This window comes from Rosa chinensis, chromosome 3, assembly GCF_002994745.2.
Source record: "Rosa chinensis cultivar Old Blush chromosome 3, RchiOBHm-V2, whole genome shotgun sequence".
In the NCBI taxonomy this organism is placed as follows: domain Eukaryota; kingdom Viridiplantae; phylum Streptophyta; class Magnoliopsida; order Rosales; family Rosaceae; genus Rosa; species Rosa chinensis.
The window spans coordinates 45637778-45652364 of NC_037090.1; the positions used below are offsets into that span (position 1 = coordinate 45637778).

Consider the following 14587-nt stretch of genomic DNA (forward strand, 5'->3'; position numbering starts at 1 on the left):
GGCAAGCAGCTATTAGTCAACTCCTGAACAACAGAAGGAGGCCTAAGACCTGTTGGCTACCATAGCCATAGATGTTACACAATTAGACATCCCAATAATGCTGGCACATGAGATTGAAGAACTAGCATATCTACAGCACCCAGACGATGCCAATTCCAGCTCAAACCAGAGTTTGGGATTAGATGACGTGGGCTACCACAATCTGGAAAACGCTATGGAAGCATAGTGGGACCCACAGATCCATACCGACAGAAACGACAACAAGATAAAAAGTCTACAGTCGCTTTGAAGGCGGTAGAGGTTTGTAGATATTGTATACGTGTCACTATAACCTAACCAGGGTTAGTGACTTGATAAATTATAACTATAGTTAGGCTATTTTTGTTAACCATAGTTACTTCTCAATTGTATATATAGGAGTGATGTTGTAAGTCGGGGGACACGGTCCCTTCATATGAATACTTCCCTTTGTAGTTAGCTGCTCTTTGTTCAAACTCTTGTAAACATTTCTGCTATATAATATATATATATATATATATATATATACACGGGCCCGTGTATATATATGCCCGATCAAGGGCGGACGTCTGCACTGTCGCTAAAGTGCGAACGTTTACGCAGCAGGTGTCGACGGCGGCGCGGGGCTTGCAAGAGGGAGGTCGGAGGCTTCCCGGACAGTTCTGGGCACCGTTCGAGGTTGGAGGAGGTCGGGCTTGCTGGTTTCTGGGCAGCCACCTCACCTGCAATTACAGGTTCTGTGCAGCACTGCAAAACCAGTCGCCGGCGACTCCAACCGACCGCAGACCTCTCCGCACGACCCTTGGCCTCCCTCCGGCAAGCCGCGCCGCGCCGTCGCTGCTCGATCGAGGCCGGAGCAGCGACGTCCGCACTTTTTCTGGGTTGCGGACGTCCGCTCTCGAACGTCTCCGTGTGTGTGTGTGTGTGTGTGTGTGTGTGTGTGTGTGTATTCTCTTAGTTAAGTTTTTAGCAGTAGTCCTTGGTGTTATGTTTGTTTTTTTTAGTGTCCAATTGGAGAAGTTCATTTGTAGTTTAAGTCTCCATAATATAGTAAATTATCCTCTTGGGATGAAAGTTACAAAACCGCTAGAACTGTTTTGTAAGTGGTATATTTAATTAGGGTGCTGATCTAATGTTAAAGCATTAGATTGAACTTGGAAGTAGTTAAATCACTTGAGGACTTTAGAGATTTGCTAATGGTCTTGGTGCTTGTATTTTTTTTTTCTTTGCATAATTTACAAATATGGTTTTATCGTAAAGAAGCTCGAGTATGGATAGAGTGCTTGATTTAGTATTGTGATAAGGAAATTGGTGTGGTTGATATGAACGTTTTGTTCTTGCAATAGCTTGATTAATGACTAGACTTCCCTTCAACTGAATGGTTGTTTGGAGATCTGCATGAGATACATTATGCAAGGAAGGGAGGGTTGCTTGTACTTTTTGATGTCCAAAAGTCCAGCCATGGCAATTTATGTAAGAGAGGATTTCCAATCTTTGAAATGGTTAACTATGTTTCCAATTCTATCAGCCCGATTGGGTCACTGTTGACTAGTAGAGCTCTCATGGCATGGTTTTTTTTCTTATATTTGCAATTTGATTTGTTCTTTTTTAAGTGTTGTCCCTGGTTTATATATCCAACCTCCCCAGAAAGATCTGAAGCTAAAACAGATACTAACTTGAAATTGTAAGATCAAATATGGACATAACACATATCATCATAAAGTAATTGATGATTAGCTTAATATCAATCCTAGTTTAACATGGATACAAACAGTAAATCAATACTTGTAACTTAATGAAGCAGTGTATCTATTCATTAAGGTAAGTAATCCTATTCTTAGTCTGCAAGAAAGATTACAATGAAGTGTTACATTAAGAATCTAACTAGGAAACCTAAACCGATATGGATAGCTTTAATGGGAAGCTTCTTGAGGGTTAAGTCTCCTATATATACAGATGAATTGGTCCCTGATTACTACCGACGTTTTGCATAAGTTCTGTCCATTGAGAAGCTTGTTGGTAAGTAACAGAAGGCCATATTCAGTGATCGTGTTTGCAGCATAAGATGGAATCCATGCCAGTGATTGCTGAAGGTAAGCCTTGATCCCTTTTATGATTGTGTGCATATGTTGTGAGCATGTATGTGGTTTTTAACAATTGGTATCAGAGCATAGGCTCACATATATCAAAATCGTTTTAGGGTTTTGCAAAACAAATACAAAAAAAAAAAAAAAAAAAGGTTTTTGCTTTACGGGTCAAGTAACTGACCAAGTCACTGACCATGTAACTGATCAAAGTAAGTTACTTAAGTCGATTGCTGCATCTGGTTAATTATCAAATTCACGCTTCCGCTGTGATTTTTAGCAGCAAATTGGGGAAAAAGCAAAAACAGGTTTTTCTATGGAAATTGATTTCGATTCATAGCATGATAATTGAATTTTGATTGTACTCAAGAACACTAGTTGCATTCCCGGCGTGCGTTAGGTTAGAGTAGATGGTGACCGGATGAAATTTACAATTTCTTGATTGTTCTGTGGTTTCTTGGAATCGAAACAATTTTGATTGTGCTTGAATATGCATGATCAATTGATTGATGATATGGCATTGTATCTGTGATTGTGTAAAATTGCATGAAGAACAAAAATCTCCCAGAATTTGTTTACACAATTAAAATTGACAGATACGAGAGCTTAATTTTCTTACAAGGATGAATCTGGGTAGAATATAAAGTTAAAAGCTCATCAGTTTTGTGGTTTTCTATTGGCATAAGTGATTATGATGCACAAAGCATTCTTCATTGATGTTGGCAGAAAACAATGATCAGGTCACTGACCATGTAACTGGTCAGGTCACTGACCATGTAACTGGTCATGTCACTGACCACGTAACTGGTCAGGTCACTGACCACGTAACTGGTCAGGTCACTGACCATGTAACTGATCGAGTAACAAAACTGAAATTGTGTTTTGTGTTTTAAAACTATGCTTCAGTTTTATCTTTCAAAGAAGTGGTCAAGTATGGTTTTAGAATACAAAACAGCAATATGCGTGCTTGATGAAAATAAATACGGATACTTAGAAATTTTTCTTCTGTCTAAAGATGTGGATAAATTTCTTTGGATACACTACTAGAAATATGGGCTACTAGGACACCCTATAAAGACACAGTTATACCGAGGTGTCCTAATAATGTTAAGAGGACGAGCCAAACAAAACAGGAGCATGCCCGCCCATTTTTTCGCCCAATGTTAAAATTTCAATCTCCTTTTTGTTTTCCCACTCATATTTTAGTTGACCGCTCTCTCACTCTCTCTCGTCTGCGACTCTGCGTCTCTTCCTCATCGAATAAACCAAACCAAACTGGAATTTGAGGAAAACAAATTCACTCACCACAGATGGGTGATTCTCTCTCCTTCTCGATATGTCTCCCACTTTTTCTTCTGGCAGATCTGTGTGCTTTGGTTCATGATTAGAAATGCCCTATTTCTCTCAAACCCTTGTTTTATCCCACAGTCCCTCTTTCCCTTTCTCACCTATCTCAATTCCACCAAATTGAGTTTCGATGAACTTGGTGGCCAGTGGGTTGACCTGGATTCAGGATTGTTCTCTTTGGGTATCTCAATTTAGTCTCGTCTCTTGTCAAACCCGATTCAACCGATGCTTCAAATTCAACAGCTGGGTTTCTCGTGTCGGACTCATCTGAGTGGCTTGTGGAAGCACTTGATCGAAGTAGCAATAGCAACGCGTTCCCCTCCACCTTTGTCGCCAATTTGGTGAATATGGTATGTAGCGTCTTCTGGTCTTGAGAATCTTTTCCATATATAAACTTGCAATGTTGCATGTGGTTGTTGAAATTTGGGTATCTAACCCTTTTTTTTTTAGTTAGGTGCGGGATGTAGGAAATCTTCTGGTATTTTGTTTTTCTTGCATCATCAAGCAATAAGCATGTTCTATTTTTATAAATTCAGAGCTTTTCTCCTCAAAGAGCTACTGTCGGAAATTGGTATAGAGACTTGTCCTAGTTTTATTTTGTGTTGTCCATTTAATTTTTGCTTGCAATGGCCTGCTTTTGTAACTAATTTGCATGTTGCAAAATTGAATTTTTTTTTTTTGGTTGCAGGATTTTTGTTTGGGTACACTTGTGACTATCTTGTGGATTTTCTTATTGCAGGTAATTGCTTTATTTCCCATCGTCTTAAAATGTAGATGCTTTTCCACTGATTTTTGCTGTTTGTTATTGGTTGCACTATTGGTAGTGAGATTGTTTTCATACAGAGGCTACATCATATAGTATTGCTGTGAGGATAGAGGTTGTGTGACTATGCCAAGAGATTAGGAAACTACAGACCACATATTGTAATCAGGCATGATTTGAACTTTTCATGCAGCAAATAGTGTGTTTGATTCCTGTGAGGATGATAATGATTGTATTCAAAATGATGAAGTGAGCCTAGGAGCTGATTCAATGCAAATGGATGGGTCTTCTGAATCTGACAGTTAGGTAAAAGTCATCGATTTATATCTTCTTTGGCTTTAGAGCTTCAACTGGGCTTAATGGCCAAATGTTTTCAATATCTAGTTCAGAATATGATTTTGACACTAAACTTGACATGTTTTGTTATGTTTCCCAGGTTCACTAATCATTAAAGGATCGGTACAAAGTTGCCTCTGTAGGTAAAACTTGTAAATCTTAGTTGTATTGTATAAGCTTTGTGGTAGAACTCCCACTTGCTGGAAAGTTCTTTTCGAGTTGTTGGTGGGAATAACATGGTTCTCGATAGATAAGCACCAACCAGAATAAGATAGCAGCACAATTAAGGAAGGTAATCAAACAATTACACATGACAAAGTAACCAGACCACTCTTCAAGCGAGTAGAGTGAAACAAAAATTTAATAATTGCACTGACCAATGAGCTATTTCTTGGCTTAAGGTTCTAAAGCCTTACTTTTCCTATTTTTCAATCAGTCTGCTGCTTATCTATGTTAGGCTAATGAGCTGTACGCTTTACATGTAAAAATAAGCTTAGGCATTCAACAACGTTGTTTGTTATGGCAGCGTTTATGTGTTCATTGTTATATTTGTGAAAGTAAGCTATATATTATTCAGATTGTTGGTTTCAGCACAGCTAGTATCTTAATTCATGTTTTGAACTTGGGTTTCCAAGCTATTTGCAAATGCCTTGATTTTGTGTACTTTGCAGAATTGGTTTTTGAATTGGTCTGGTGGTCCTGGCTCTTTTGTTTACTATGTGTATGGATGATTATTTGGGTGGAATTCAATAAGATCACACATGCTTATCAGTTTATTGTCTCTTATCATTTTATCGTCTCTTATCAGAACATTAATTTGATCCGACAGAAACTCAAACATTTCGGTAAGGAACCAAAACCCTCTGCCGGAGTTTTCCTTTCTGTCTTTTAGGGCTCTTATTCTTCTCTCGCTCTTGTGTACTTATCAAAAATTAGGTGAGGAGAGAGAGAGAGAGAGAGAGAGAGTTTTAGGGTTTGGTTTGCAGATGACCGCATGATTGGGGAGCACCTGAGAGATCAACCGGGCGGGATTTCATCACCGAATGGAGGGAGGTAGCATCTCTGCACTTCTTACTTCTTCTGGTATTGTCCCTTTCTCTATTTGGTTATTTGTCTAGGGATACCTTCTGTGTAAAATTAGCGCAATAGTTTGTTCCTTACTTTCATATGATACGGTGAGTTTATTCACAATAAACTGGGAAACTTGTATTCAAACATCAATTGTAAGATAAAAGTTTCAATCTTTCTGTGTCTTTTAACTCTTTTTTAGTAGAAACTCCAAAATAAAAGTCTCTAAATGAATATACATAGCCTACTAGGATCAACCTAATGTTACAAAATCTCACATAACTATAGACTCCCAACAAGTAGTAAAGAAACAATTTGATTTCAGGAAACTCAAGAGGGTCACGCAAGTTTTAGGGAATTAAAATTCTTTTCCATATTTTCTTCTCTGACTTTTGCTATTTGTGATTGGTTGTACTGTTGGTAGTCAGATTGTTTTCGTATATAGGCTGCATCATATCATATTGCTGGTTCTTGTTTGTGGCCTATTAGAGATTCTAGTAGATTAGCAATATTCATGCATGGTTGATATTTTACTATTTGTATGCACTGCATATGTTTGTAGTTGTGGTTTTAAGTTTCATCTCTAACTCATGTATGTTTCTGCAGGACTTTTGCTCTATTCATTAAAATGTCACTCCAATGTAGTTATTAGTTTCTCATCAAAATTCCAAAAGAAACTTAGGTTTTCACTTCATTTGCTATTAATAAGCCATAGCTTGCCGGATAAATCTACGTGTGCTCTAACTATATTTTTGAACATTTGTTTTTGCTTATAGGTTAGGAAAGAAGAGCTTGGAACCAATGGTAGCTTTGGTATAACTAGTTTCTCTACGTTGAAAGGTACTTATATAAAAATGAATCCATCTCATAAGTCTTGAATAAGTTGTGAATAGTTTGCCTTGTGTGTAAACTATAGGTTTAAGTACTTTCATATGGTATTGCTGTTGCAGCCATCTTTTCTTGGACGTTGAGCTCCTTACCAGTCACACTTCTGGTAACTATACTTTTTTGTGTCTATATTTGTTCATTGATGTTGCATTCTTGATTGGATTGCTCTTTTGAAGTTTTGTGCTCTATCTATTTCTCATTAAGGCAAACGAGCTAAGCTATTATATAGTGAATTAACTTATTTACAGTGAATGTAATTATAAAATTATACTAGTAATATCTTTTATGTTTGGTGCCAATGACAATGCTGTATGCGTTTTGAAGTTACATTTATGATCTGTCTTTGGTTAAAGACTTATTTTATGCATGCCTTTTTTTGTTTTGTTTTTGTCTGTCTTTTCTGAGCTATGTTCTTTGAAAAACTAGGTTGCATATGTTACCTTTAAGGAATTCAAGGAGCAACAGATACAAATTTCTCTTAGGATTACCGTTAAGAGCCCACTTGAAAGGTATATTCACAAGTCATGAGCTTGTTAATCCTCAGGTATCATATTAAGTTAGTATCAATAGGTTAATGTAAGGATGTTGATCGTATTAAGTTGTTTTTTTTTGTTCCCTACTTTATGAAAAAGAAAATTTGGCATTGGAATTTGAGCATGATGTTCTTAACAAAAACAAATTGATGATGTTCTTAACAAAAAAAAAATTGATGATATTGATGTTGTTCTGTTCTGGGTTTCTTACATATGGCTGGGTCGGAATTACTTGGTGCTGTCCGATGATGCAAAGAGGTATGAACTGTCTACAAAGCTTCTGGAATTCATTTTCAACTTCACAATTATTGAAAGCTGTTATATTGGTGTGTGTGTGTGTGTGTGTGTGTCATTGAAATTCAATTATAATAGCATCTGAAACTTGTATATGGTACTGCTAGAACATTTATACATATAAATAGTGATGTTTTTGATGAATTGTGCATGCTCACTAGCTAGCTGCTCTATTTAGTGTAATTAGTTCTGTAATGTTAATTTATTGATCATTTCAGTTCAAGGGAAAAGATGCTTACAGTCAAGGAGTCATTGATGTAGTTCGAGTAGAAGATCCAAGATGAAGTAGAACGCTTAGCATGCAGATTTATTATTTCTGGTATTTAGTTTGAAGTTATATATGAAGTATTAAGCCTACTCTCTAGGAAAGTGTATCATCTTTGAATCAAATTGATCAAGACAGTAGTTCTAGTACATTTTGGATCTTTCTTCTTAAATCAGATGGACTTGCCTATTTGTGGTTCACTTGTTATCTATTGGATATTCTCTCTATATATATTTTGATACAGTTTATATGTGCTAGCTGAGATCAGATGACTGTATTGAGATAGCAGGACATATTTTATTGTCCTATTTGTATGGGAAACAAGGACGCTGAATAATAATATAAAGGCTTGTTTTATGCCTCATCTGCTAGATTTAAGGACACACTTTCATTTGTTAGGGAAAAACTTGTGTCCTTATAGAAAAAAGAGGACACATATTAGATCATATGAGGATGCAATTTAGGTGTCCTCTTATGGATTTAGGGACTCCATTTTCAGAACTTTTAAGACACATAAATTGTGTCCTAGAATAGAAAAGAGGACACATATTAGATCATATGAGGATGCAATTTAGGTGTCCTCTTATGGATTTAAGGACACCAAATCTAGAGCTTTTAGGACATGCAAACTGTGTCCTCGTATAGAAAAGAGGACACATTTTCAGTGTCCTTGTTTGAGACTTACAATGACTCCTGGATAGAGGACTCTTTTTTAAAGAGTCCTTGTATGCATTAGAGGACTCTCTTTCAATGTCCTTAAATCATGTTTTTCTAGTAGTGATAACTTGTTTTCATTGAACATGGTATATTGATAAAGAACTCTAGGATGTTATGCTTCTGCTCAAAAGTGTTGCTTAACATTATTTTTGGTTATGGACTGATATGAATGCAAGTATGGATTGTTTAGGTTTTCTGTATGTTCTTGTTTTGGTTGCTTAAAGCTAAATAAAACACAGAAAACTTAAAGTTATTTTCTTTACAAATTGAGAACTCACACGAATTTTTGTTTTGCTCCTTAGGTAACTCTTACATGAACTTGAACAGTGTCTTGATGCTAACTGGAACCAACTATAGAGCTTGGCTAGATTCTGTAGAGAACTATATGAGAATGCATGAGAACATAGACTATTGCTTCACTGAGGACAAACCTGAAGAGTTAACTGAAAAGAGCACTAAGAAGGAAACTGATCTTTACAAGAAGTGGCATAGATCCAATAGAATGGCTAAGAACGTCATTCGTACCTCTATGTCCAAGACTGTCAGAGGAAGTATAGAAGAACCTGAGCTAGCATCAGATTTTTTGGAACTCATAGGTGCTAAGTTTAAAGAAAGTGAAAAGGCAGAAGCTGTTAAGCTAACCAATGAGTTTCATGATTTGAAGTACATCGGTTCAGGGGGAGTTAGAGAGCATATTATGAAGATGATCAATATAAATGGCAGACTCAGGGAGCTCTTGATGGGGGTTAGGGATGAGCAGGTAGTGCATTATGCACTACATTCCTTGCCTAACAGTTTTAGTCATCTTAGGACCAGTTACAACTCTCAAAAGGGAAACTGGACTCTAGATGAACTTATATCTATTTGTGTGGATGAAGAATCTAGGATCAAGGAAGAAAAGGAACCTGCTACAACCATTAACCTCATTGAGAAGCCTAAAAGGAAAAAGCCCCAAAATAAGCTCAAGCTTATCAAAGCCATAACTAAGAGTTCAACAGCTACAGTGGCCAAGGAAAATAGGCCATTTAGGTTCAAGTGCTACTTTTGCAAAAGAGTAGGACACATGAAAAAGGACTGCACTGGCTATAAAAATTGGTTAGCCAAAAAGGGTAAGATTTTTTCTAATACAGTTTTTTCTTTAGAAATTAATCTTATAAATGTTGAACCACAGTCTTGGTGGATAGATTCAGGCTCACCTATTCATATTACTAATTCTTTGCAGGGATTCATAAGGAGGAGAATCCCAAAAAGTGATGAAGTGAACCTGTGTGTAGGCAATGGCATGAGAGTGGCAGTCAAGGCTATTGGAACCTTAAAGCTCGATTTAGGATTAGGAAAATTGTTAGTTTTGGACAATGTTTTTTATGTACCTTCCATGAGAAGGAATTTGGTTTCGGTTTCTCTTTTAGTAAAATCTGGTTGTAGACTTGTTATGGATAGTAATGGAATTCTTATTTCTAAAAATTATGTTCAAATTGGTTCTGGTGTTATTATGAATGATTATTTACAGTTAAATTGTTCAATGGCTCAACAAGAAATTTTACTTGTTGAAAATAACACAAACAGTACTAACACCTTAACAGGTGTTAAAAGAACCAAACTAAATGAAAAGTCTCCATTTTTATGGCATGGAAGACTCGACCATGTTTCAAAAGAGAGACTGAAAATTTTGGTGAAAAACAACATCCTAAATGAACTTGATTTTTCTGATCTAATAGACTGTGTTGAATGCTTTAAGGGAAAAATAACTAATACTAGAAAGAAGACTGCATATAGAAGCCAAAATTTATTAGAACTCATACACACTGATATATGTGGACCATTTAGGCATCAAACTATCTGTGGGAATGTGTATTTTATCACATTCATTGATGACTTTTCTAGATACAGTTATATTTATCTACTTTCAGAAAAGGCACAAGCATTGAAAGCCTTTCAAATCTTTAAGTCTGAGGTAGAAAATCAACTAGAAAAGAAAATCAAAACAGTGAGGTCAGATAGAGGGGGAGAGTTCTATGGAAAGTACACTGAATCCGGCCAACAAAAGGGTCCATTTGCCTTGTTTTTGCAAGACAATGGAATTAAAGCTCAATACACAACACCCTATAATCCACAACAGAATGGTGTTGCAGAGAGAAAGAATAGGACTCTTTTGAACATGGTTAGATGCATGATGTGTACAACTGGTTTGCCTAAATTTCTGTGGGGTGAGGCTTTAAAAACTGCAAATTATATTTGCAACAGGACACCTAGCAAAGCCATAGAAAATACTGCTTTTGAGCTTTGGTGTGGCAGGAAACCTAGTCTTCATCACTGTCATGTTTGGGGATGTCATGCAGAAGCTAGGATTTATAATCCAAGCTTGAATAAACTTGACCCCAAAACTGTTAGTTGCTATTTTATAGGTTATCCAGATAAATCTAAAGCCTATAAATTATATTCTGCTCATCATTCACCTAGAATTTTTGAAACACATCAAGTAATGTTTCTAAGTGAAAAAGTTCACAATACAAACCTTGAGGATTTAACCTCAGATTTTGAGGAAATTGTGTCAGATGAGAATATAAGTGTAGCATTGCCTTTAGAACAAGATGTAACTGTTCATGTCACTGACCATGTCACTGACCATGTCACTGACCAAGTAACTGTCCCTGGTCGAGTAACTGGCCAAGTAACTGACCATGTCACTGATCGAGTCACTGACCTTGTCACTGCCCAAGTCACTGCCCATGTAACTGACCAAGTAACTGTGCCTGGTCAAGTCACTACCTATGTCACTGACCATGTAACTGTATCCGGTCAAGTAACTGGCCATGTAACTGAACCTCAAAATCCTCCAGTGGCTCTGCCTAGAAGATCACAGAGAGCAAGAAAACCAACTTATGGGGGGGGAAGAGAGTGACTACATTGTTTATCTGCAAGAAGCAGAAATTGAAATGGACTGTGCAAAGGACAATGATCCAACTACATTTAATCAGGCCATTGAAAGTAGTGAATCTCATCAATGGCAGCTAGCAATGGAAGCAGAAATTAATTCCATGAGTCAAAATGCAGTTTGGGAATTAGTTGAACCTGACCCCAACCAGAAGCCTATAGGTTGTAAATGGGTTTTCAAAACCAAAAGAGATGCAAATGGCAACGTAGAGAGACATAAAGCAAGATTAGTTGCCAAAGGTTTTACACAGAAGGAGGGCATTGATTTTACTGAGACTTTTTCTCCAGTTTCTACAAAAGACTCGTTTAGGATAATCATGGCTTTGGTGGCTCATTTTGATATGGAGCTGCACCAGATGGATGTTAAAACAGCTTTCTTGAATGGTGAACTAGATGAAGTGATTTATATGAGGCAGCCAGAAGGTTTTGTACAAGCTGGAAGTGAAAACTTAGTGTGCAAATTAAGAAAATCAATTTATGGCCTAAAACAAGCTTCTAGACAGTGGTACAAGAAATTTGATTCTGTGATTTCTACTTTTGGATTTACAGAAAATCTTGTTGATGAGTGTGTTTATTTGAAGACTGTTGGGAACAATTTTATTTTTCTGGTACTCTATGTGGATGATATACTTTTGGCTAGCAGTAACATTAAATTGCTTAAAGATACCAAAAGTTTTCTGTCAAGGAATTTTGACATGAAAGACTTAGGAGAAGCATCCTATGTACTAGGTATTGAGATTAAAAGAGATAGGGCACAGAGACTACTTGGTTTGTCTCAACAGAATTATGTTACCAAAATTTTAAAGAGATTTGGTATGGAGAAGTGTGCAGCTGGAGAAGTTCCCATATCCAAAGGAGATAAGTTAACCAAGAAGCAAAGTCCCAATAGTGATGTTGAGAAAGAAAATATGGAGTCAAAGCCTTATGCCAGACTTGTAGGAAGTCTCATGTATGCACAAGTCTGCACTAGGCCGGATTTGTCTTTTGCAGTAGGGATTTTGTCAAGATTCCAATCTAATCCAGGCCATGAACATTGGGTAGCTGGGAAGAAAGTGTTGAGATACCTACAGAGAACTAAAAACCACATGCTAGTTTATAGGCAAGTGGAGGATCTGAAACTCATTGGATTCTCAGACTCGGATTTTGCAGGGAATTATCCAGACTCCAAGAAGTCCACTTGTGGATATGTGTTCTTGCTTGCAGGAGGTGCTATTGCTTGGAAAACCATGAAACAAACACTTGTTTCAACTTCTACTATGCAAGCTGAATTTATTGCAGTATATGAAACTGTGTGTGAAGGACTTTGGATTAGGAATTTTCTCATGCAGACCAAAGTATTGAGTCACATTGTGGCTGGAACACTTGTAATTTATTGTGACAATGAGGCTGCAGTTTTCTTTAGCAAGAACAGTAAAAGGTCAAATAATTCCAAGCATATTGATCTAAAGTATTACAGTGTTAGAGAAAGAGTAAAGCATGGTGAAATAGCTGTTTTGAGTATTGACACAAATTCACAGCTAGCAGATCCTTTCACCAAGGCATTGTCAGTAGCAGCATTCCAGAAACATACAGCAAGCATTGGAATTTTAGCTAATTTAGATGCTTAGGTTCAGTAGAGAGTTAGTCCAGTTGGAGCATTTAAAATTCTAAGGTTTTCTGAGTTCTTGTATTTTAGTTGTGATCTTTTATTTTTTTTGTTTATCACAACTTGTTTGTAATGACAGATTTTATTATTAATAAATTTTGAGGTATTTTCAGATTTTGGTTATTACTGCAATTTTTTGTTGAATGTTCTGAAAATTATCGATTTTGTGTTTAAAGTTATACTTGCTATCAGATGGCTTAAATCATGTGAAGCATGATGTTAAGGTTCAAGCAATATCTTTAAGCCATCAGTGTTCAGTAAATTTTCTTGAGTTTTTGGTTTTAGAAACATAAAGTAGGACCTAATATATGTTTACTTGTTAATACACATTAACATATATTGTATCACTTCTGGTTTGACATATGTGGATTGCAGGAGCCTGTGTTTGTGGTTTTGAAACTCTGCATTTTTGTTAAAATGTATACTGTTTCTTGCTCTGCATAAGTAACTGTGATCTGACCATGTTGGAATGGATTTTCGATTTAAGTTTGTTATCAGGCGCGCACTTCAGTAAGTTAAGTAGGTTTTGATGTTCTCTGGTGCAAATCATCGAGCATGATATGTGTGAGTCCAAGGGGGAGATTGTAAGATCAAATATGGACATAACACATATCATCATAAAGTAATTGATGATTAGCTTAATATCAATCCTAGTTTAACATGGATACAAACAGTAAATCAATACTTGTAACTTAATGAAGCAGTGTATCTATTCATTAAGGTAAGTAATCCTATTCTTAGTCTGCAAGAAAGATTACAATGAAGTGTTACATTAAGAATCTAACTAGGAAACCTAAACCGATATGGATAGCTTTAATAGGAAGCTTCTTGAGGGTTAAGTCTCCTATATATACAGATGAATTGGTCCCTGATTACTACCGACGTTTTGCATAAGTTCTGTCCATTGAGAAGCTTGTTGGTAAGTAACAGAAGGCCATATTCAGTGATCGTGTTTGCAGCATAAGATGGAATCCATGCCAGTGATTGCTGAAGGTAAGCCTTGATCCCTTTTATGATTGTGTGCATATGTTGTGAGCATGTATGTGGTTTTTAACAGAAATGCCTCACTTTCTACTTGAATACAAATACTAACACATGATATTGTTTAGTTCATGGTCAAGGAAGGAAATCATAGATGGGAAGTTTCTTGCATCAAGAATGGCCCATCAAAGCTTCTTTCATTAATGAATGCATATGGTTAAGCGATTCTTGCTGAGCAAAGGACTGAACTAGTTCACGAGTTGCAGTAATGATCGTAGCAGGAAAATGCATCTTGATAATTGATGTGTATGATTATTTATTTGGAAGATATATGGTATACATCTGGTGTTTGTATCATTTTAACCACTTGTTTGTACAATTTCATCATTGAGACGTTTCATTACCTGATATGAATATTCCCTTGTACGTTTAGTTATTCATAGGTAAAAAGAAAAAAAGAAAGAGAGACTGAGAGAGGATGGTTCAATTTAGTTATTCAATGACATCTTTTGAGTGTAATAAAATTCCTTTTTAGGTATGGGTGGTTTCATTTCCTCATAAATGTTCTAAGGAGGATTCACTAAAATGTGAAATTTAAGGATTTTTAAGTGCCGTTCGTTAATATTTTCCATGCCTGTACTTTATTTTAGAAAATGAAAATAAGATGAAAATGTTTTTGATGACTTATTTCTCAAAACATTAAAACTAAAGAAA

General features: G+C 36.4%; 1 protein-coding gene across 1 annotated transcript in view; it reads left to right on the forward strand.

Moving 5' to 3' along the window:
* The window catches only part of LOC112195115 (F-box protein SKIP24), a 30495-nt gene extending 16269 nt beyond the window's left edge, over positions 1–14226 (forward strand). The window contains exon 5 of the mRNA XM_024335470.2: positions 14002–14226. Within this exon, the coding sequence (XP_024191238.1) occupies positions 14002–14027 (26 nt within the window). The 3' untranslated portion in view covers positions 14028–14226. The remainder of the gene's footprint in view (positions 1–14001) is intronic.
* Positions 14227–14587: the final 361 nt, after the last annotated feature.